At 40.2% G+C, this 25,000-nt stretch overlaps 1 protein-coding gene across 1 annotated transcript in view; it reads right to left on the bottom strand.

The window, feature by feature from the left end:
• Positions 1-3,130: 3,130 nt before the first annotated feature.
• The window catches only part of COL4A5 (collagen type IV alpha 5 chain), a 75,372-nt gene continuing 53,502 nt past the window's right edge, over positions 3,131-25,000 (bottom strand). The window contains exons 34-51 of the mRNA XM_030272302.4: positions 24,483-24,581; positions 23,410-23,499; positions 22,952-23,091; positions 21,913-22,039; positions 20,616-20,696; positions 19,961-20,059; positions 19,341-19,391; positions 18,412-18,597; positions 12,021-12,154; positions 11,613-11,685; positions 11,393-11,464; positions 10,901-11,029; positions 10,506-10,604; positions 9,033-9,245; positions 8,514-8,691; positions 7,843-7,957; positions 7,384-7,556; positions 3,131-5,905 (exon numbers count right to left, since the gene is read on the bottom strand). Of these exons, the coding sequence (XP_030128162.4) occupies positions 5,824-5,905; positions 7,384-7,556; positions 7,843-7,957; positions 8,514-8,691; positions 9,033-9,245; positions 10,506-10,604; positions 10,901-11,029; positions 11,393-11,464; positions 11,613-11,685; positions 12,021-12,154; positions 18,412-18,597; positions 19,341-19,391; positions 19,961-20,059; positions 20,616-20,696; positions 21,913-22,039; positions 22,952-23,091; positions 23,410-23,499; positions 24,483-24,581 (2,141 nt within the window). The 3' untranslated portion in view covers positions 3,131-5,823. The remainder of the gene's footprint in view (positions 5,906-7,383; positions 7,557-7,842; positions 7,958-8,513; positions 8,692-9,032; positions 9,246-10,505; positions 10,605-10,900; positions 11,030-11,392; positions 11,465-11,612; positions 11,686-12,020; positions 12,155-18,411; positions 18,598-19,340; positions 19,392-19,960; positions 20,060-20,615; positions 20,697-21,912; positions 22,040-22,951; positions 23,092-23,409; positions 23,500-24,482; positions 24,582-25,000) is intronic.

Genomic DNA, 25,000 nt, shown 5'->3' with positions numbered 1-25,000 from the left:
GCTCCGTGTCTGGGTTTTATTTTTAAACAAACTTTTGGGTTTTTCTGTCAGACCTCCTGCTGCAGCTGCTTCTCCTGAAAGTAGTTTTGTCACCCTGTGTCCCTGAAGATTTGGAGAAGTTTTAGCACTATTTCAGGGTAGTGATTTCCCATCTCTCCAGTTTTGCCTTTCCACTTAGTTTAGAAGGTAAGATACAGAAAAACACCCAAAAATATTTTTTGCCATGGATTCATAATCCCTGTAAACAATTACCCTTTGGAATGAAAACAACAACAAAAAAACCTATATATAAAATCAGTGCCCAATTCATTTTCTGCTTTAAATGTGGAAGGCATGAACAAAAAATTGACCCAAACTTTGTCCATCACTGAATAGGGAAGACTCATGATAAAAAAAGTACTTGTCCTGAAAGAAATTTTCAGCGGTGTGTTATCAAATAGGGGCCTGACTTGAGGGCATGAGGGAACAGGTGTGTTTTGGTGTTGTATCTTTTCCAGTGACATTTTGGTTTTAAAGATACAATAAATAGGTCTCAGTATTTGAAACCCAAACAAAAATAGATCATCTCATCATTTCAAGTAATCCACCCACCTGTAAAAACAACTGAAATCAGAAAATACCAACAAAAGGTAGCACCTTTTCAGCTTCCTTACTGACTTGAAGTATATGGCAAATAATTTTTTATAGAAAGAGGCTCTTATCTATAGATGGAAACAAATATGATCCATAAATGTGGGTGATTACTGTGAAATATGATGAAACCTTTCTTTAAAATTACCCAAATTAATTCTTACCCTGTTACTCAGAATAGTACATTGAAACAACTCCCTGGAAAGGTCAGCTTTGCTGTAAGAATAGGGTTTTCCTCAAATAAACCAACCTTTTCTTAGGGCCCCTTTCATAGTGTGGAGCATGTAATGAGAGGGAAAAGAGAATGGGGCTGCTCAACCATGGCAGAAAGATCCCTACCAGCAGTGCAAACAAACAGTGACAATTATCCAAACTCTGTCCAGGCTGATGTGACAGTGTAACAGGAAGTGCTGCAACTACCTTTGACTGGATTTGAAATGGGCCAACTACTGGAGGGTTATGGTGTTTTTTTATGTGGAGGGACACAATTTTACACTGATTTTTCAAGCCCCGTTGGGTGCCTGAAGGATAGTGAAAACTCTCTGCTAAAGCCAAAAGGAAAGATGGACTTTCTGACATAATCCAAAGACAGTCACTAGACTACATCTTAAAAATCTGTGGAAATGCATTGCCCAATTCTCATGGCCTGTGCATCTCCCTGAGCTCTGTGGTACTGGAAATAACCAAATGCTGGGGAGTCAGTGATTCACAGCACTGGAAGAAGGACCTTGTTAGAGGTACCATGTATCAATATACTCTGTATTACTTTTTTTTTTTTTTTTTTAATCCCTGCATCCTCTTTTGGCTATAACAATAGTGTTTCCCCAAATATATATATATATGTATATATATATATAAGTTTCTCCCCTCCTTTGTCCATGCAGAGCTGTGGAGCAGCATGTCTTGGGGAGAGCAAGAGCTCTGAGCTTGCTGTGCATGTCTGGAAGATAGAAACTTCTCCCCCTCATCCCCTTTTGCTAAAGAAACACACCAAGCTTTGGTTACTTTGGTTTCCTTCTGGATTAATTTACAACTTTTTAAAGCTTAGTGTGAGGCAACAGCTGAGCAGGCATGGAAGCTGCTGTTGGCAGAGCAGCCTCAGCCCCCATCCCGTGCTACAGCCGGGCAGAGAGCCCTTTGTAGGGACAACAGGTGTCTGGTACTGACCAGCTATTGTCACCTGGGCTGGGGCTGTCCTCAGGCAGTGCTCACCTGTCTGCTGCAAAGGGGTAGAGTTAATAATCTTTCTTTCCAAAGCTTGGGAGTTCTAGATACTTACCCTACATTTTATATGTAGAACACTCACTGCTCCCCTGAGCTAATCACCACTGCCTCTGTGTCCCATTAGCAAGTGTCCTGCTTTTTTTCACTGGATTAACCTGGAAAGACTAAATTATTCCAGTCTCTTATGCAGTTTTCATCTTGTGCTTCTAGTGGAAGTAGCCATGGCAGCAGCAGCATTGTGTGTCCAGCAGTGCTGGGTTATCTGAAGCGTTCTGGGAAGGATCTGTTGAAAACACGTAATGCTGCTCCCAGCAGCACAGTCCTGAATCTGGCCCAACAGCCTTCCCTCAGGTGTGGCCCAAGGATGGCACAGCAGCACAGTTCAGGCACCAAGCTGACTACAGAAGTACTGCAGCTGAGTATCAAAGTATATAGAAAATAGTCAAGTTTAAAACTACTTTTTAAAACAGATCCTTCCTGCACTCTGTTGGAAATGGTCACTTGCACAGCAGAGGACAAAATGCTGCAGATTTCAGAGCTTCTGCAGCACAGTACTTGTGTGTGACATCTAGTTCAGGATACAGAAGTCCTGCTGCACTGGCCCATGTGCCACTTTTGGTTGAGTTTGTCCTCAGACTGCAAAAGTGTTTAAGAAGTTTAAATTTAAATCCCACTCTAGAAAGAATATGATGTTGAGGGAAGCTTTTTCCTCTTTGTAATAGGTTTTCTAGAGGGACTGAAAAGTCTGCCTTAAGCAGAATATTTATTTTTTTAACACTAGAACAGTATAAATCCAGCCTAGGCACAAGATTGCTAAATCCTGGTTTTAGGATTAAAACTAGTATTCCTTTAAAAAAATTGCATTTTTTCACTCATCATTCTGGTTGCAATTTACAGTGCCCCACATGCAGCAGCTCACAAGAACTGGGCCTATGTAGTGGGCAAGGAAGGGTGAGGACCCCCCTCCTGCTGAGCTTTCCTGCAGTCCTCCCTCCTCCAGGCAGGGCCAGAGCTGGCAGTGCTGCTGTCACAGCTCCTGCCAAAGCCACACGGTGCCCTCGAGTGGCTGCAGCATGTCCCCAACAGCTCAGACCTGCCAGGGGCCTGCTGAGATTAACTAAAATAGCCCAAGTCTATATGATTGGTTATGAGAATAAAAACGTGCAAAATCATACCAGACATCAGGAAAAGAGCCTTAACCAGAGCTGAAGTGGTGTCCCGAGCTGCACCGTGTTTAGGTGGTGTTGAAACTATTTTAAGGATCCAATGGCCAAAGCAGTGTTTTCCTTTTTTAATAATAAAGCTGCAAACACAAACTTTTACCTGTAGTTTAATGTTTATATAGTGATGGATAGCACCTAGAGGCCCCAACCAACATTTGAGCCCCCTCAATGTCTCTGCCCCAAGGAGCTTACAGTCTAAGCATCAAGAAGCAGAAGAGAATAATAACCATGTTTTCTTTTATAGAACAGTAACTCCAATCCAACACAGGTCAAGTGATTTACCTGCTCTAAGGCACAGGAGGTGGGGTGAGAATTAACCCAACATCTTTTGAATCTCTGCTGCAGATCTCAAATTATATTCCTTCATGTCTAGACCACTTTTCTCTTAGTAAAAAGTCACCCCTTTGGAATTCTGTGCCTGAAGCTCATTAAGTTTCAGGACTCCTGTCCAGGTCAGGGCCAGACCTGCAAGGACACAACAGAGAACAGAGCTGTCACAAGCACAGCTGCTTTACATACTTTACTTTTCTGTGGTCACCTCACAGCTTTGGGCCCTGAAGCTGCCCGAAGACAAGCAGGTCTGGGTGCTCTGTGCCTTAGCCTGGAAGATGATCTCCTGTCTTGGTTTTACCTGCTGCAAGAGAAGCCCACATCTCACAAAGAAGCACCAGTTATGCACTGGTTTACTAAACATGGTCCGCTCTATTCCATGTCCCCACATCTGAACACTTTGTGTCAGTAAACACAAGATGGGGTGCTGGTAGGGAAGGCTGGGAGAGCCCTTTCCTTTGAGAGCTCCTTGGCCTTAGCATCCATTTTTCTGCTGTTTTAGGGCTAGGAATTGTCATCTATGTCCATTTTAGACTTCTGCGGAACCAGCAGCAAGATAAGAGCTTGTGTTTACTTGAAGAGACTTACTATTTTATTTCAGCTTTGGTAAAAAGTTCCTGACTTGGAGGTAGCAGCAGGTTCAGTTTATTACTACATGCACCAGCAAACCAAACTAAACTGAGCTGAAAGATACACATTGCTGAATTCCCACTCTCTACCAACAGATATAACTGCAGCTAATGGAAAAAAGACAAAGCTATTATTATTTTGCACTTTAAACTAAAGAACTTCAGTTTCATACTTAGTTGAAAGCTTTAGAAATCAGCACCAATCTCATTGTATATCACTGCCACCTGCTTAGTCACCAGTCCTATGTCATTTGTCAAATGTGTAAAACAAGGAGATGTCAGATGCTCCGTGTTTACAGGGATAACTGGAAGGTAAGAACAGCCATTAGCAGATAAATTACTTAACAGTATTCAATAAACAAATACACATCACCTGTATAGAGCAGTACATTAATTCACAAGTTAGGTTGTATTGATAGTCGAGGTGGCAATATACAATGCAAATATGAAAGTATTTTCACTTGACAGAGTCCTGCATTGTCAGGGAGCTGTTTATACATGAGGGTAAATGAAACGCTCTGACCATGGAAGCTGAACAGTCATGCATACAAAAGTGATCACTTTTCAGCTATTGCACAAGTAGTGACACTCTTTAGACATACATAGGAGGATTCTTACAAACTGACATCAGAAAGACTGCATGCACCATCTTTCAAAGCCTTATGTGAACTATACATACACAGGAGTTGCTGTATACTGTGAATACATTGTGGATGTGTATAAATTCACATAAGATTAAGAGATTCATTTGTAAATAGGAAGGTTTCCACCAGCTTATGCTTTATTTTATTCAGAAGGTTTCTTAGCGTGCATACTATTTTGGATAAAACACATGACACCACTTCAGAGTTGAAGTTTCGTGCGAGCATCATCCTAAATGCTTTGGTAACTGGATATTCCCAAAGGACAGGTTTGGTTAAACCAAAGTAATTACTAAAATGTGAATGTGACTTGTATTCTTAAAAGAAGGATATAGAATATGGCTAATAATTTCACATATTTCACAAGATAAAAAAAACCCTTTTCAAGTGGATTGGGTTTTCTAAGCACAAATAAAACCACTGCTAGTACGGTGTACAACATTTAAAACCCTGATCAAAATTTCTTCAGAATAATTGTGCATTCCCCAAATACATCAGGTTGGCAACTGAGGAAGGAAATGAAAAATTAAATGAATAAATTGGCATAAGAGGGGTAAATTCTCTCTGTACCACAAGTTTCATAATAAAATACTGTCTTATCTTTTAATTTTAGACATAAGGATTTTTATATCAGTCTGGTTTGTTTCTAGATGACTGAAAGTTTAGATTAAAAAGGTGTTTACACAATATACACATTTCATTACTTACAAAGAGAAATAAGCTTAAAATTTCATATTAAAAATACAGTAGGGTTAGTAGCACCATGAAAAATGTTTTTCAAAACTGCAGTCTTGTTATTTTAAACATACTCAGTGCGTCATGTTCTTCTCTATTCTCTTGGTTGATCAAAAAGGTGCCATTTGGTACAGGGAGAGAAATGAAAAAATTCATCTTCTGATCCTTTGTGAACCTCAAGTGTTCTTTTCTGTTTTCCAAGAGGTCGATTCTTTCATCTTAGTCCTGCTGTCAAATACGTACTGAACAACCCTTAGTTTGGCACATGAGTGAGGTACACTTGAATTTGCATGTTTAAAACAGTTTGGATTTGTTTTTTCTTTTCTTTCTGCACAGTAGCACCATTGTTGCAGCTGGAAGACAGTGCATCTTAGGAATTTTCAACTGTTTTATAAAACATTCTCCAAGATGTTACGTCTTCTTCATGCAAACTTGACAACGACTAATCCGCGTCCTCAAGTCTCCAGCTTTCAGTGTCTCAGACTGAGGTTTGCTAGTTGACAGACACAAAGGAAAGGTTGCATTAGGTTTTTCTTTGTTTACAGTTCCTTTCAACTTGTACTGAATTCACTGTTTCATATAAAACTTAAGGATGTGAGCAGGGAATGAGTCCTGAATTTGAGTTTTTCTAAAAGGGATCATTCTCTGTCTGTTGCCAGCACCAGGTGACAGATGCTCAGTTGTGTCAGTGTCCCCAAGGTATGCTAAGAACCTGTTTCAGTCTGGCAGATGATGGAGCACAAACACAACCCAAGGGGAAGGTGAATTGTGAACATTTTAAAACTCTATCTGGGGTCTGTTTCTGGCCTTTAGTTGAAGGGTATTTTAACAACACATCAAAAGTACTGCTACAGTCAGAGCTGTATTTAAGTGGTAGCTTTACCAAATAATTTATTTTCATTTTGAAAGGGTAACAAGACAGGAGATTAATACAATTAGCATAATATGTGTGTACACAAGTCAAATACTTAAAAGTTTCTTTAAAAAAATAGAATGAAGGAAGTTGTTTTAATGGGAGGGAGAAAACAGTAGAGAGGGAAATCTCAAGGGTGCATGGCAGCCACTAACAGGAAGTTTTCACTGGGAAATTACCAATAATCAACTACCCAGAAAAGAGTGATGAATTATGTCAAGCACCCTGATTGTAGGTGTTACAAAACCAACATGGGGCCACCACTGCTCAGAGCATAGTGCCAGCCCTGTGCCACAAAGCTAGACTTTTCAATTAGGTATCAGGAAATATTAAGAGTGTTTTATCAGCATACAAACAGGGCAGTAGCTATTTATTTTATGAAAGGAGATGGTTCTTCAGTGAAGAAATGATTTGCTACTCAACTTGAAAGGGGAAAATGTTGGAGGCGCTGAGAGACTCCAGCTGAAATGCTGACTGCAGAGAAGCTGAGGACATAATGGCCACTCTGGCTTCCTTGCAGCCAAAATGCCATCCTGTTTCCTTCTGCAGAGTGTGGAATAAAAGGCTGGCCATGGAGGGTAGGAAACCTTCTTCATATAAGATTTTTAAAAACAAATCATATGAACCTTTGCCTTAAAAGGTTTAAGTAGAGTTGATCTTGCCCTTCACTTCCATCCCTTGTGTATCTGTGAACCACCTTTCCAAATATTTGAGCTTATTGAAAGGTTTGGCAAGAAAAATCAAAGTTCTTTTGGTCTCCAAATATAGTAAACACAGTAGGACTACTTTCAGAGGAGGTGCTACAACAAAATGTGAATGAGAGTTGACACAAAAAGAATCTGGCTCCTTGCAAAACAGAATGTGCCCTAGCAAGTTTTTACATAATATTAAAGGCTTACCAAAGAAACACTTGAAAAACTGGTTGTGAGGGGGGGAAAACAAGCTAAATTATTTCCCTATATCCCTATAAACAAATATCTTTTGATCTTTGGAATAAATGTAGTTTCAAAAGCATTCATTCTGGAATAAAGCAATAGACAAGAAACAGGTTTTCTTACCTGAACATTTCCGCCACCTCTACAGTTGCCAGCCAGAAGCTGTAGGAATTGGCATAATAATTACAGGTGCCCCGGCCGTGGCATTCGATGAACGGCGCTGAGCGGAATTCCTCCAAACAGGATCCAGGTGATGCCAAGGCCTGGCCAGAGCCCTCTGCTCCAGCACTCGTGTGCTAGGGGAGGAAAGAGAACACAGACAAGGACCTTGGGTGTTAAAAACTGAATAGCACAGCAGTCAGCTACTGAAAATCACTGTTCATTCTTGGCAGAGATAATGTGGTGTCAGGCACCTCCATAAACATCAGTGATGCTGGGATCTGGGTACTGTCAGTCCTGGCTGCCTTGGTTAGTGGCTGAAGGTAAAATGACAACCCTTGCAGTTCTTATCAGTGTCCTAAAGCAGCTGAGGACACAGGTGGGCAGGCAGTAGCTGCTTCTGGAGTAGGAGGCAGTTCTTACCATCATGAAAGAGTAACCAATCCAGAGGGAGTCCCAGCCTGGAGGACATGAGGGGATCTGAATGGTCTGGCTGTGGACAGCTATCACCATAGCAGGAGCTTCACACACAACACATCTGGACACAGGGGAATACCAGAGAAACATGTGATGTTACAATATAATAGGAGTATGTTTTATTAAGAATTTTTACACTGAAGGGAACAAAACTCACCTGCAAGAAGCTCACCTATTAATCTAGACTTCTATTTCTCACATATTTTGTGACTGCAGTAAGAGTATTTTGGAGCTCAGATCTGTCTGTATTTTCACTACATTGGGTAAAATACTGAAGCAGTTCCTGAAACAGAAACTGGAAGCTCAAAGTCCCCAAGTGAGTGCCTTAATCCTAAAACCAATTGCTTCTATGTTCTTTCCTGTCCACAGTGATCTCACACTGCTGACTACAAAGCTTGCTTGTTTGAGAAAAGCTGTACAGCCTCTTATCACTGCTGCAGAGAGATGAACCTCTGCAGACAATGAATACTTTAAAACAAATTATTTTTCTAGTCTCTCCCAGAACAAAACATGACAGATTCATCTCTTAATTCCCAAGCTGCATGTTGGAAACACATGGCTAAGATGTACTGATTCTCCAGATACTAAAACAGACCTGCTGGCCTGCTTTGCCTCACCGGCTAATGAATGGCTGAATGCTTTGCCCAGTCAGTGGCTCCATGCTCATCGGCATTGACTCGGGGGTTGACAGCCAGTAGGAATAGTCATTCCTTGATGCGAAGTTACAAACATTGTTGATGTTGCAGAACATGAAGGGCATTGTGCTGAAACGTCTAAGACAGCTCCCAGCAGTACCTACAGAGTAAAACACGTAAGACAGCAAAGTTTTCACTTCATTGCTTTTGATAGCAATTCTTTCAGAACAGTACTTGTGGATCCTTCCTTTCCCTCCTGTGAGTGCACAGCAAGTGCTATCAGATTGTCACATGGGGGAAAAACTTCACTTCTCCATTTTGGTTTACATTCCTTCATTCTGAATTACAATCTGCATCCTTTGGAGATAGTAGATCTCAATATGCAATCCCCATTCTCATCTAGAAATCTCCAAGACTGCTATGTCTTCAGAGAACCTGAGCATTCAAAGAAGCAGCTACAACACGTTTCCTCTTAAAGAGAGAGCATACAGAATATCTCACCCAAATCCTGGCCGTGTGCTCTCTCATTTCCTTGCACATATAGAAGAGAGAATCCATCATATATTCTTGATGTTCCCTGAGGACACAGTGGTGTGTCGCTGGTCTGGCTGTGCCGAGTTATAAGGAATCCGTGAGCAACAGAAGCTGTTCCAGGAGGACCAGGTGGGCCTTGTAAGCCATCAGGACCAGGTGGTCCTTGTATTCCTCGTGAACCTGTTCACATGAGAGAAATACAGCACAGTGTTGATTGACACCATTGCTTGCTCTTTTATGACCAGCATAGCTCTGGAAGGTTGTTGGTCTCCTGATTAAGTGCTTGTGTGTTAGGGCACCTGGTAGTTGTTAACACTGTTTTCCTGGATTTTTTTTTTTTTTTTCATTTAAGCTTGGTTGAATCAGGGAGATTGTCATAGGTGGTTGTAACAATGGAACTTCTCTGTGTTGTAGGGGTATTGTGAAGTTAAATATTCTCAGGGCTGTCAGGCACTATGATAATGCAGAGGACATGGCAGCCACCGGAATGACTTCAGTCAGCTTCCCACTTCCAAAATATACCTGTGTGTGCAGCTTAAGATGATGTTGAAATACCTTGCTCAAGATCACAAAATAAATGGTAGAGCCAGAAACAGGGGCAAGTCTCACTCCAAGCCATGCTGTGGTAACACCTGAGCCAAAGCCCATCAAAATAAAAAGCTGCTGCCAGTTTTGGAATACGTTATTAAAAGTGGAAATAAGCTAGAACAGCCTTGAATGTGAACAAAAATGAGTCAAATTACTGAGAAATGTATTAGAAAAGGCTGTTCTTGAACAGCAATATCAGGAAATATAACTACAAATATTTAGACTGTGTTATTCTGCAGTCATTATTTACATTTTTTTACTAAAATAATGCAAACAGATTTCATAGAGCTGCTCAGAGAAAAAGGAAGAGGAGGTGTTATGGATTTTTGTATACTTTTTAACTGTTTTAATTCTAATTAATTTTTCTCATAGGATGCAATACAGAGCTACTTAATGTCTGTCACTTCTAGAAAATTGTCCTTAGTTCAGTAGTTCTAGGCAATACCTAAATGATAGTCCAATCTCTGAGTTTGGTGAAACTCTTTTATGAAGTCTCTTTGTCCCCATTCATAATTTCCATGGAAAATAAGCATTATTTTACTAATCTCTCTCTTCAGTTTCTTACAATCTTCATTATCTTCTCTGCATTATCTATGCTGCAAAGGGGATGCCATTAAGCTTGAGGTAAAGCACTTGACAATGTTACTCAGCAATGACCAGCAGTGTGTTGGTGCAGAGAATATTCCAAATCAAAGTATGTTCCGGTGCTTGTAATATTTCTGCATTAAGGAAATCCTAAAATTATGATTTTACCATTATTTCCATGAAGCAAAGATCTTATTTCCCAGTATTGACCTCCATTCAGAAATGGGAGTCTTTTTCCAGTGAGTCCTCATAGCATAAACACCCTACCTGGCTGGCCTGGGAGACCTCTCTCTCCTTTTCGTCCTGCTGGACCATCAAAACCAGGAAGTCCATCTCTCCCTGGGTCACCAGGAAGACCAATTGGACCTAGAACACACAAAGCACAGCTGAAATAAAAGCTCTTGAAATCTCACTACAGAAATCTTCAAGTTGTCAGTGACTCATCTGTTGCTTCTTTCTGATACATAAGAGAAAAAGTGTCCATTAAACCAGACGTGTATGGTGGAATCCTGTGTTTATCTGTTATCTATTAACCTGCATTTCTCTCTTGCCCCTTGCTGAGGTCAGTAACTCATCTCTGCAGCCTGAGCCATGTCACTGGCACTGCCACCTGCACTCAGGTAATTTCTGGTCACGTCCTCTGTAGCCACCTTGGATCGTACCTGGCAATCCCTGTGGCCCTGGCAATCCAGGTGGCCCTTTGGACCCAGGCTGTCCTGGAGGACCTGGGGAACCAGGATCACCTTTGACAACAATGCTTCGTCCAATGGTACCTGGTAAACCTGGTGGACCTGAGAGAAGGAAGATGGGTATTAGATAAACCAAGGTGGAAGACAGCATTAGAAGCACTTTCTTTATTTCACAATCAGAAGCCAAGAGCTCCAACATTGCAAGAAAGAAAAGTGTATGTATAGGACAAAAAAGTACTCTTGGTGACCCCCTCTAAGGACCCTCTCAGAGGAGTTAATCCATATAGACTGGATACAGAGTATAAAACATATTAGAATTACTTGTAGGGGCTAAAAAGGACAGGTTGGAATTATGTTGAAGATCTTGCTCACTTCACTTTGACTGCTGGCTGAGACCAACTCATCTATGTAACAAATTCTACTGACACGGAGCAAAGTGACAGTGCCACTATCCAGGACTCCTACCTGGTGGGCCCGGCAGTCCCTGGCTGCCTGTGAGGCCAGCGGGTCCCGCAGGTCCAGTGGGACCCTTCATACCTGAAACATCAAATTCACACAGTTATCCAGTGAATGAACATGCTGTTCTACAAAGTCTGCTGCAGGAATGACCTAAACAGGCTGTTACTGTGTCTGGAGGTTTTGCTCAAAATGCTGGTTAAATACCTGAGAATACCCAGTGAAATACCTGGGAATCCTGGAACGCCTGGAACCCCAGGGTCACCCTTCATTCCATTCAGACCTGGACGACCAGGATCCCCCTGCAGAGAAGAGCCTCATGTTATTCCCTCATCTCAGCAGATCCAGAGAACCAGAATGGAACAGGTGACTGGGGACAGCAAAGCACACTGGGGGCTGTGGAGGGCTGAGGCCATGGGGGGCTGTCAGTGGGAGTGGGAACACGAGGCTGCATCAACAGCTCCCCCGGGAACATGGCAGGGACATCCTGCCTATGGGATAGCTGAGGAAAATATCCTCTTCCTTGCTACAAGACAGTTTGGCTTTTATTACGTTAAACCGCATGTTCCACCCAAATATATTCTATTATTATTGGATTTAAAAATTAACTAGGTGAAAACTCCATTTCTTGTCCTACCTGGCGTCCAGGTGGTCCTTGATCTCCCTTTGGACCAGTCAGGCCAGGTGGACCAGGTGGACCTGGGTTCCCTTTTTCCCCTTTCAGTCCTCCACTGCCTGGTGGCCCTCGTGGACCTTCTGGGCCTGGTGGACCTTAACATTGCAGAACAAATATGCACACATCAGTATATATCATATATTCTGCCCAAGTTTGTGCCTTCAGTGTTAAGAAAAAAAAAAAAAAAAAGAAAAAGATATTTTGGGTTAACTTCCTAGCTCTATTTCAGTGCTAAATTCAGGGTAAACTAAAAGGAAAACAAATAAAGAGGAATTATTTGCACTACCCAAATCAGGAACCAAGGCCCCTTATCTAGCTGATGAAGCAGGTCTTTCCAGAAGGCAGTACAGCTCACCTGCATTAGCAGCTTACTGGTGACCAGACCAGTGCCTTTACTAGGAGCCAAGAAACCCAAAATTAGATGTACAAATATCCCCTCTGCTGACCTGCATTACATTCACTGTGTCTTAAGTGCTTCTTAACAGCCTGAATTCCTTTTGTAAGCTAGTCTCGACACTAACACAGTACAGGGTAAACACTGTAGTGCTGCTTTCTTGTTCGAATTAGACACACCTATTAAAGAGCACACGTGTGCTGTCTCCTGACTGCTGGGCAGCAGGAAGCTTGTCATTCTGTGTTGCCTACATAACCTGAGTTGCAGAAACTTCCTTATGTTGAATGACTCTTCCTGCAACTGGCTTTTTGAATCTTCAGTAGACTTACACTGTGTAAATCTAATAGAGAAACTGGGCTGGTCTTTAAATATTTTGCCTTTGCTACAGCCTGATTAATCCAAAACAAAGCAGTGGGTATAAAAGAAACTCTGATATCTGGAGAACTCAAAGATGAGACCTCCACATTTGTCCCACCATCTAAAAGAAAGGTAACCAGTATTAATTTGTGGCAAAATAAACCATAAACAAGTGCAGCAACAGCTAATAACATTTTACAAGTTAGAGCTCATAATTGGATTAACAAAAGGATTTTTTTGCAGGACAGTGCTACATTCTCTCCTGTATATGAATCTAACATTTATCAGTGTGCTGGATTTTCAGTCCTCCTGCAACTTTGAATCTCCTTTGACATCCTCATAGTCTATACCCAATAGATAAATTTGATGATTTGTGTTTCTGCATGCAAATTTGATTATAGAGTTCCTTCCCTTATTAAATCGACAGCAGTTTTGTACCAGATTTCACACATATCCTGTAGCAGTTTCAGCTACAGAAAACATCCCATCATGCAAGAATTTTTTGTGTTCATTTTTCTCCTTCATACTGGTCTAGTACTGTACACATGCAAAATAATACCAGGTTACCATCTGGGGCATGCTAGTCAAACACATATGGTCTGCAGAGTAACCACAGCCCTTAAAAAGACAATCACAGAATTACAGGAAAACATCTGTTTCTCTTACATCAAGTGCAATGCAGTAAAACAAATTGCCCGAGTTAAGAGTCTAACCTGGAGGCCCTGGAAGGATCAGAGTTCACCAAAGCCCAATGATCGATGTTAGAAGGGTCAGACATCACACAGTACAAAACAAGATTACTAGTTAGAAATAGTACAGATGACAGCATATACACTACACAACAACCCATTTCACCAGCATATTTTGTATTTACAGTATAATCCACATGCATGCATAAAACCACACATGAATACACAAACAGAGGTATTTTCAGATACTAGTTATTCAGGTGACTAGGCTCTACTGAAACTAATTTGACACTTCATTTAACAGCAAACTTAAAGCTTCACTAGAGAACGTTTTATTGCTTTAACATTACAGCTAAGGCCTATAAATGGTTAGTCCTGCTCACAACAGGTTTGGACTATGTAACCATTTCACTGACAATACTCAGCCTCACAGGCAAATAGGTAAATTATGCAATACAACTTACTCCTGTGCAAAGTTCTGCTTTGGGCAGGGGGGAAGTGTGACTAACAGAAGGACTTATCACCACTAATCAGGTATGAGCCTCAACTATATGTGAATACAATTCCAGGGCTGAAAAGTAGGCTTAGGCCCTCTTTGAAACTGTAAGCAAGATTGACATGGATCAACAGGGCTGCAAATGCTGTAAGCAAAAATACAGCAGAACTTGCAAATTTTGAATTTGTCTTTACTGTTGGCGTTGTTTTGTCGTGATAAAAATATTTCAAGATGCTAATTTACCTGCTCAAGATTATATGAAGAATGGCATGTGATAACATCCTTAGAAAAATGATTTAAATGCCCTCTCTCAAAAGATAAGCTGGTTATCCCTACAATGCTCCTAAGTTAATATATATTTTAGCTCCTGTGCCACTTGCATATTTCATGTCAGTGAAATGATTTAAATATATCAACATATCATCATGCAATTTGCAGCTAAAAACTACAACAAATACACATCAGGTTTACCTCACAGCACTATTTCTTACATATTCAGTAAATTATTTTAAATACTAACTGTAATACAGTTGTTAAAAATAAAGACATGGACATTTCATTGTTACTGTTAAGTACTTATAAACAATATTTTACTGATAGGTAAGTTTTGCTATGATTTATAAATCAGTCCTACACATGTTCATCACTAAATTCTGGCTGATCACAGTCACAGGGTGGAACAAAACTTGATGCAATTGCTTAGTTCTTCTCAGCACCCCATGATGGCAGCTCTCTTTGAAAGTGTGGTTACTGTTTGGGTGACCAGTCAAATTAAAAGGTAAAGCCACATTCTCTTTTTTTGACATGGCTGTATAAAGATAGGATTCAAACATCAGGGGCTACCAAATTTGCTACCTCGTGGTGCTTAGGACAGCAGGCTGAAAACAAAAATGTATTCCTTTATTAAATTTCCATGACAGTTCTTTGCTGCCTGAAAGTCATCATAGCAAAACCTAAAGACATCATTTTTATTAAATAGATATACCAAGTCATTTTCAGTCCAGACACAGATGTTAAAATCTTCCCAAGTGCCAGTTTGTGTTCCATGCTGATACACTAAGGTTACAATAAATGTCTCACCAATTCTGTCCCACTGCCCTAGTGCCAGGGAGGACATGGCTGTGAGCTTTATTTTCAATAAATACTTGTGCAAGGAAGAACTTTCCTCATTTCCTCTAAATGGGCTAGTGAAGTGAAACAATGGAAATAAGGATTTCTCTGCACCGAAAACTTAAAAGGCTCTAAATTGGGAATCTAAAACATGACTGTTAGTCTATATATATTTTCCTACCAATACTGTTGGTATAAAAGAAGCATCTAATTTATTTAAGTCACTTCAGAGTGTCCAAAATCAACAGTAGCAGGTGCTACAAAAATGACTACTGTCACTTGCCCAAGCTGCAACACACAATTATGCAGCAAGTCATGGGAGGACACTGCAATGTGCTTTTTTAAAAAAAGCTGAAAAATCAGAATATGTTGTTTCCAACTGCACCGAGGGAAAAAAAAAATGCTAAAAACAAGTTTCACAGCTGGGGACAGTTTATAAAAGCCGTGCAAATCTAGACTCACATGGTCTTCACCATGGGCAGGGCAACTGTGTCCTTCCAATGTCAGTCCCACAACAACATGGAAGAGATGGCTGAAAGCCAGCTCTGAGCATTTTTTCCCACCACAAATTAAAAGGTATGTCTGAAACATGACTCTGCATATCTACATTTAGACACTACAAAAGTAATACATTCATTTCCATGCAAAGTTATTATTTTGGAGTTATGGGTCTAACCTGAGGGACCTGGGAGTAGGGGGTCAGAATTCACCAAGGTCATCATTAGAACAAGGGGAAAAACATCAAAATTGTTAGAAATATCAACAAACTAACATATTCAACTAAACCTTTCTTTTTAGATTTAGCTCAATATTCCTTTACATACAGTGTGCAAAACACCAAACTATTATTATTTATAGCAAGGAAAATAGACATGTGGAATAACAGCAGTGTTCTGTTGCCCTGGAAATTGGCTTAATTTTATAATGAATTAATAAATCTATGCCAACACCATCTATCAATGTTTATTTTAGGGGTAACTCAACTGGAGTCAGAGAGCTACATCATGTTTGAGTTCATCTCTTTTACTAATCTTAGAATATACCCAGAGGTCAACAACAAACAGTACACGCAAACAGCTTCTGGTTTTATTTCTGTCCCTGGAAGGGGTAATTTGACAGCCACACAGCTGCTTTTATGAGTAACTGCCTTATGTTGAGATGTTACAAAATCAGCATTCCAACAATAGACTCTGTTATCATCGGAAACAAAAGGCTGGAGTGCTGATTGTACCAGAACTGCAATAATAGTTTGGTTTATCCACATTAGTTCACACATAACTAAGCAAAACAAATGCTTCACTTTATACATTGCATGCAACAAAAATGAAAATAAGAGAAAGAAAGAGAAGAAGAGAGAGAACATGGCTGAGCAGAACCTCACTGGTTGTTTCCCCTGCTCATAAGCCTGCACAAAATGAGTCCCACCATTGCTCCACCTTCCCAGCTGATCAGAATCAGTAAACACTTGATTCAGGCAGGGAAGTGTGAACAGGATGAGCAGCTCCATAAAACCCCAATGCTACAGCAGAGCAGAGATCTCAGTTGGTACTTCTATTACACCTCAGAGGCTGCTTAGCCTGGTGTACTTTTAAAGATGACTTTGAAGTATGGAGATGTCCTGTATAAGAAACTTTTAAAAATGAAAGCCTATACTGTTGTGGACGAATCACTGTCCTAGGCCAAAATTTGAATCGCTGTACTACTCTGTATACAGCAGAATTAACAAAGTCCAAAGCAAACAGGGCTACAGCTGTGCTGCAGGGATGCTCTGCTGCCTGGTTAGAGCCCCTGGGACACAGCAGGGAGTCAGTTCCTCCAGGAAAAAGGGGGATGGCTTGCACTCCTCATTCTACTAACCAAATAGGAAACGAGGAAGGCATTGTGCCTGGCTGGGGATTATTAACCCATAGGGTGGTTGTTCTACCTCAGTCACACACAAAACAGTTTTAGGATGAAACACAACGGAAGGATTTTTACTGGCACTAAAAGAAAACCTCATTATACTGGCAAACAGCACCCCAGTTCTAAGGTGTTATAGATTAAAACCAATGTTTATAATGACTCATCTTTTAAATACACAGTTAGGGTATATGAGTTCATAGCCTACTCTGCAAAAGAAAAAGCTCATATTGCCATTGGTAATAACATATGGTTCAATTCCAGCTCTAGGGAAAATATTTTGATAAAATTTTATTCAAAGACATTATTGAGTGTGACTGCCTCCTCTTGTGTCAGAAGCAAATGAGGAAAATGGGAATCTTTAAATCCTTTCAACTGTATACTGCAAAGCTAAACTCTCCCTTGATACCCAAAAATCAACAATATCTGTGTTACAGCTATTTTACAAATGTACTAACTCAAAACTAACTTCCCTCAGAAAAGTCTTTTATTTAAAGAATATTTTGAGGGCAATAAATAAAAATATTACTTCACCATTAATCTGCAAAGGAAAAAAAAAATCCCAGTTATCAACCAACAGCTTGGTTTGAAAGCAGTCTCCTTTAGGAAGACTATCAAGCCTGTTATGTCAGATGAATCTTAGATGTAGCGAAGTACTTCTGGATTTAAGGTCCAGAACTAAGCTTGAGCTGGAGCTGTGGCAGGTTCATTTAAATTTGATTTTTTTTCAAGAGCAGTATCTAAATGCAAATAAACATTCTGTAACACAAAATAGAAATCAATATCTAACACAGGCCAGCCAGGTAGTTGCTCAGCAATGTTAACTCAGTGTAGTGTTTTCTCATTCCCAGAATTAGTTGGTGCAGGAATAAGATGCAAACATGGAATGGAAAGATGAACACGGCACGATGGAGCACGGAGTCCACGGGAGCCACATGACACAATGGAGCAATGACTGGTGTTACATGGCCTGGAGATGAGGAGCAGTATCCAGTCTGACCATGCTGGGATGCTAGTGGGAATTGGATTTTCATGACTCTTAGGATGATGGGGCTTGTTACTTTTGGTTTTTTGTGCATGGTGACGTTTGCTGATCGCGTGACAACACTGCAAAGGTCTCAGATGTTCAGAGGTGCTCGTGAGTGATTATTGGGGCAGCATGCGGAGACCCTCCCACGTGGGAACACCTTTGATTTTTGCTGCCAGGCATCCAAAATTTAGAGAAACGGAGGCTAATTTATTTATAGATACTGGGTTTTTTTGGCAACATAATTCTCTGGTTGCCCACACACCTATGCCATGAGGCTTGACCTTATCCATCCAAATAAATGGAGCCGATTTAAAGGCTGATGACCTACCAGCAAAATATCAAAGTTTGATGTTCACAGATATGAATCATGCTCTTACCTGGCCTTCCTGGAACACCTGGTGGGCCAGGGCTACCTTTAGGACCTTCTAGAGGTGGCCCTGGTATTCCTGGTGGACCTGGTGGACCCTGCAGACCAGGGAATCCCTGGAAACCTGGTTCTCCCTTCGGTCCTGGAAGTCCAGGGGGTCCTGGTGGGCCAGGTAACCCCAGCTCTCCTTTTTGCCCTGTAGAAAGTCATATTTGTGAATACTGTTACAAGTTTATATAAAGCCCAAAAGCCAACTAGCAAAGCCATTTCTCTCTTGCAGAAGGCACAAGTCTGGCCACAACTCCCCTTATTTGCAGGGTGAGACAGGGTAAAATTGTCTAACATTCAGCAAAGAGTGAGGGCTAATATTTCTTGCAGGAGAAAGTGCCATAGCCTATAACATGTTAAAAAGCCAGTGATGCTGCAATTCATAAACATCCTTGGAGACTGTAAGCCTACAAATAAGGCTTTCTGTGAAGAAATCTGTCAGTATTAAGACTTTATCCTTTTTTTGAGATGTTGCTGAAAATTAGGACATACTTGCAAAATTTTCAAGTAAGCCTGGAGAATTTAGGAGCTTTAATGCTACCAGAGAAGATCAATGTATCAAGTACCTATACTTTCAAAGCAGCTTCATTTGTCATCTGTTGTATGAATTTACTGACACCAATCAGCAAAGTTCCACACAATGCAATAGGCTATTGCTCTGTGTGCATTTATTCTGGCTGCATAATTGCTAATTGACAAAAGACAGTGGTCAGTAATAAATGGTCTTTATTGCTGTGGTTAATTTAAAACAGTCTGCTGAGGAAAAAAAAATTATTTGTAGCTATAGCATTTGTTACAAAAAAAACCAAACCAACATACCCTTCTTGTTTTTGATGTGTAAATGTATTTTACATTGAACCTTTTTAGCAATGGGCAACAGAAAAGCTTTACCTGACAATCCTGGGAGCCCTGGGGGTCCTGGACGCCCAAAACCTGGTAGACCTGAAAAAAAGACAGATTTAGACAAAAATGAATATTTAGCTTTCAGGTCTCCAAGAATGGGAATATGAGGCTTAGAACAACGCAAGTGCAGTTCATCTAAATAAGTGATTCCTTGAGATTGCTTGGATCGTCATTAACTCACCAGCCTTCCCCAAAGTTGGAGGTTCTGCTATTGAATGCATCCCTAGCTTTCATAACTGTTTCCATCCCCTTGCAATCCATTCTTTCAGATTTTGGGAGTTACTATGTTTGCATTTTTGTCTGAAGATCTGTCTTTACAGCAGGGATCACACAGTTTATCCACTGTGTAACTGAGCTGAAGCAATACAGCTACCATGGAATACAGGAACAGGGGCTGGTGTTAAACCCAGGTAATAAAATCCAGGAGAGCTGACTGAATTCTTGTCCTGTGCCTCCCTGGCAGCTTGCCAGCATTCTTTGTGAGCCACCCAGGAACCACAGGAACAGCTTTGAGGGTGTAAGGGCAGTTACAGGAAAGAAAGACTAGAGCAAGCAGGACATGTCAATGCAGAGTGAAGAGGAGGAGAGAAACAGGAATGACATCTAACCTGGTTCACCCTTCTGACCCGCTGGTCCAGGGATACCATCTCGACCAGGCTGTCCCTTTTCCCCTGAAGGACCAGGAGGGCCCGGACGACCAATATCACCTAAAACAAGGATGGAACACACCAGCATAGTCTTGCCTAAACTGCAGTAAACAAAACCAGCATCCCCTTCACCACTATCTGAATAAAAAGGTGTGGTAATGCAATAAAAGATTTACAGGGGTGTAATCTTAAAATTAAACCTTTCTCTCTCACCCCTGACAATTCAGAAAAGTCTTTTAGGGCTGTGAATTGTCAAGAAGTTACTGTTTGCTAAAAATATAATGCTTCCCTTTAGAATAAATTAGGATTTTGTTCCTATAAAAACACATTAGCCCACCATAATACTTAGCATAAATAAAGCTGGTAAGTACAGAAAGAGTTAACTTCTTGTTTCAATAGCCAATGAATTGACAGCAAATACAAGTCCTCAAACGAAAGTTAAAATTTCTTTGTTGTTTAATTTCGGTGAATTAAGTGTGTGCAATGGTGTTTGAGCACCCATGTACATATAGATACATTTCCATTATTAGATACATTTTTAAGGTAAGACATGGTGCCTTCATGTGTTGTGTTTTTCACAGAAGCAGCTGATCTCTGCTGCACTGTCCATGCTCACCTACTGGCCCAGGTGGTCCAGGCAGGCCAGGATTACCTGGAGGGCCCTCAATACCTTTTGGTCCTGGAATTCCTGGTGTTCCTGTAAAATACAGGCATTTCAATCAAATAATGAACAAAACTGACTTTTCAGCAGATGCTACAATCTGAGATGCCATGAGTAACAAATGAGTTAATTCTACCAAGATACTCTATTTATGCTAATTTTGCAGATTTACAGCCGGTCAAGGAGATGAACTAGAAAGCAAAGAATGCACAGAAACAAAACATACTAGTACAACTACTCTTGCTGGTACTCTCAAGCCTCCTCTTAACTGGTGAGTGCTCATGGCCAAGGACACAGCAACTCAAAAGTTACCATTTTACAGACAGATGTTTCTGCTTGACAACAAATTGAAAGCATTATGAACTGGGATTGAATAGTTGTTTCCCAATCCTCTTTTCCCTTCCTGAAAAAGTAAAAATGATCTTAGAGTTTACCCTGGGTTCTCACCACTACAGCATGAGCTGAGTGGGAGGCAGGAGAAACACCTGATCTGTTGCATGTCTGCTGTGAGCAGCACCTGAGCCTGGTCAAGGCAGTGTCTCAATACACCTTGTGGATGTTCAGTCTTTCAGGCATGACATGAAACAGAGGGTCAAAACTGTCAGGCTCATGGTCAGGTTTTGTTTTCTTCTAAGCTTCCTGCTGTCAATGACCACAATTCTAAATTCCCTAATTTTCTACACCAACGCAGCTCAAGCATATTTGTAAAACAGCCTTTAGTGCTGTAAATGCAGCAGAGGCAAAAACTTTGTTTCCTTAAATTTTGAATGAAAAAACTGACACCTGTGAACAACCACTATTAATATTTTTTAAAGAACAAAATGTAAAACCTAATTTAATTATATTTCAGAGATTTCTCTTTAGAAAACATTTTTTTGACAATAAATGCTATGAAAAACACTGCCAAGTCTTCCAGGATGGCACTTTTTAATTGTTTCATGAAGAAAAAAATATAGATACTTCTTTTTTTTGACCCCAATATTTGTATGTTAGAGGAGGTAAGAGTGAGTGCTATGGAGAGTATTAACTAACACAGCTGCTCCATCCCCTCAGAGCAGATGAACAATTTCAGAAGGCACTCATAGATGCATTCCTACACTTTTGCAGTGACAATTCCAACAGCATAAAGCTTGGAAGCAGCAGATTGCCAGAAACTCTGAGAAACTGGAGTCTCCCCCAGTTACCCACTGTGTTTAGCTGTTCATATTGATATTAGCAAGAGGGGGGAAAAAAAAAATCTGTTGAGAATTACCTGGGAATCCAGGAAGGCCTGGTTCTCCTTTTGCACCTGGACTGCCTGGAAATCCAGGCAAACCAGGATTTCCAGCTATGCCTTTAGAGCCTGGACTACCTGGGTATCCAGGCAAGCCAAGATCTCCCTGGAAAACATTAAGCAGAAATAAGAACTCAGACTTCTTAAGATAGGAAAGTCCTTATTGTATTTTCCCCATCCTACCATCACATCCAGGTCACAAGTATATTGTGTACACCTGTCCTCTATCCAGTTAATGTCAATCATCTCAACACAAAATTAAGCAAAACCAGCAAGAGTAAAGACTTCAACAGTCTTCCCCTATAATTTTGTGTACAGTATCATAGTTTTTCCTCAGGACTGGCATATGTTAAAGAAAAAAGTATCTTCCTTTCTTCCAGCAGAATCAGATTTCTACCCCATGACAATGGAGAATAAAAAGGAAATCAGTGCAGCTTTAATCATGCAACGTTTTTGCTAAGTTAATTGTGCACAACATCAATTGCAAGGCATCAGTGAAGACTGTTAGACATTCTGAAGATCTTTTTGTCACTTTTTTGTGGGTGGCAGAAAGGATGATATAGGTGAATATTAATTAAAATACTTTACACAGACTTTAAAACTTTAAGCAGCAGCAATCATGCTGCATTACACTTATAACTTAAGTTATTCTTAAATGCATCTCTAAATTTTTTAGGAATTAACTACATAATTAAACAGGGAGACAATGATATTAATTGTATGAATCCCTAGCAACTACAAAAGTGTCACAGTGAAGATGAGGCCACTAAATAAATCCAACTTGAAAAGTCTCGTAAACAATCTTCTCCTTTAACCTGATTTAGTTATATATAAATATTTCCACCTTTAAAATTAAAAATTTTTATCTCACCTGCAAAGTCCACCCAGCTTGTTACTAAATGTATTTATATACATATTTACAGTTATACATAATATATATTAAGTAACAGTTGAGGGGGAAAAAGTCAACACAAAATCTAATTTCCTAATGGAATTTTCAATTGGAAGGATTTTGTACCTTTGGTCCAGGGGGACCAGGAATGCCAATGCTTGAAAGACCAGGGTCACCTTTCTCCCCTTTCAGGCCAGGAAATCCTGCAGGCCCAGGCTGCCCTGGACGTCCTGCTAGTCCTTGGCTGCCTTTAAGCCCAGGGGGACCTGTCCAAAAGATAAAATGAAATTAAAAGAAATATAAATAGAACTTCTGCAGTAATTTACAGAAATTATTCAAAGTACAGAAACTGAATTAGAAATGCCCAATAATTTGACTGACTGGCCTTGAATACCTAAGGTTATTTTACTTTAAGAAACAAACTAAAACAATTACCTAAAAATCTTCATTATGTATATAGGGCTTTATGCAATCCTCATCTTTATTGCTATTCTTACATGCTAGACACAAGCAGAGTAATCTTTGGGGTATATAAAAGGAGAACACTAGCCCAAATGAACTAAAATTCAAGCACAGAAACTAACCTGGAAGACCCATCTCTCCCATAGCTCCTTTTAATCCTGGAGGTCCTGTTGGTCCTGGCTGCCCAGGAAGCCCCATGTCTCCCTTGATACCTAGGAAAGGTGTGATTGAGTTAATTAATGGCAATAATTACAGGTTTCTGATATCCATGCATTCTCATATGACCATGCTTATCATCTGGTTACAAGCAATGGGTTTGGAGTTGCTTTAGGCCTCATACTGTTCCTACTTGCTCTTCCACACTTAATAGTAGTAAAATATTCAACACCTTCATTTTGTTGCAAGCCAAGATTTGATCAGGGCCACTGCTTATTTGTTTTGAAATAAGTCTAATGAAATAGGTTAAATCTCAGTCCAGGATTTAGTCACCATCTGAAAGGATTCAGTACTGGGGTGACATGGTCTCTCATGCAGAATGAACACATTATCTCCTTCTCATGTGCAACAAGCATTCAGCGGCTTCTTTTACAGATTTAAATGCAACGTACAATGCCCAAATTAGTTTGAATCCTGAATGTTAACAATATTCCCCAAGCCCAACAAAATATTTTGAGCAAGGCCTACATTAGACACAGCAAGCAAGGACTCAAGATCTCAGATAAATTGTTACAGCTTTAGGGAGAAGTGGTGCAAAATAGAATTAGCTTTCTTGGTCCTTGCAATTCTTTAAAGCAAATATTTGACATTCAGACAGCCTTTACAATGCATCCATTTGGCCATTTTCAAAATATAATGCTTAGCATTATACGAAATAAACACATGAAGTGAAAGTCCTATTGGCAGGTTCTGCAGTCACGTTGCTTGCTCAAGCAGCAGGTGCTTTTCCAGTCATCCTAAAAGACACCTTAATCTTTAATGGGATCAGTTTAAACCTGCTCTTGTCGCTGTTTGAAGGGAAGAGCTTCGAGCATGTGTTTGGATAATGACTTTAAGTGTCCCAAAACTGTGATGCAGTTTTAAGTACAAATCCCTAAGGTTAGTTTAGATATAAATGGATTAACATCCCAACTCCATGTGATAAAAACACATGCAAATCTCTATTCAAAGCTGTCCAGCTGAAGTCCTGTTTACAGACCTGGCAATCCTGGCACACCTGGTGGGCCACTAAGTCCTGGTGGGCCTGGGTCACCCGGGAGACCTTGATAACCTTTCTGGCCTGATAAACCAGGAATACCTCAAGGGAAAAAGACACATTTTATTATTATTACTATCACTACTACTGTATGTTTTCTTTTACTATAAGAAATCAGATATAGCTATGGATGAATAAAAACCAAATAGGATTTTTCCTCAGTAAATATAATTCCTCCTAGCTTAGCAAAGAAAAGTATCACAGAACACAAAGTATTTGTTCTGGAAAATTTAAAATTACTACAGGACAGGAACAAAATAATAAGTAGAGAAAAAAGTAACTTCATGACTAATGCCAATATACTTCATTCAAGGGCTGTCTTCTGGATGAGCAGACTCCATTCTAACCTCTGCATTCACCCAGATTATTTACATACAAGTTAAATTACATTGCTACAAAATCACTTTGGGATTAATATATTATAAAAATTAATGCAGGTGTTTTAGTTGATTTTTATGAAT

Source organism: Taeniopygia guttata, chromosome 4A (genome assembly GCF_048771995.1).
Source record: "Taeniopygia guttata chromosome 4A, bTaeGut7.mat, whole genome shotgun sequence".
Classification (NCBI taxonomy): domain Eukaryota; kingdom Metazoa; phylum Chordata; class Aves; order Passeriformes; family Estrildidae; genus Taeniopygia; species Taeniopygia guttata.
This window is presented reverse-complemented; position numbering and strand designations above follow the sequence as displayed.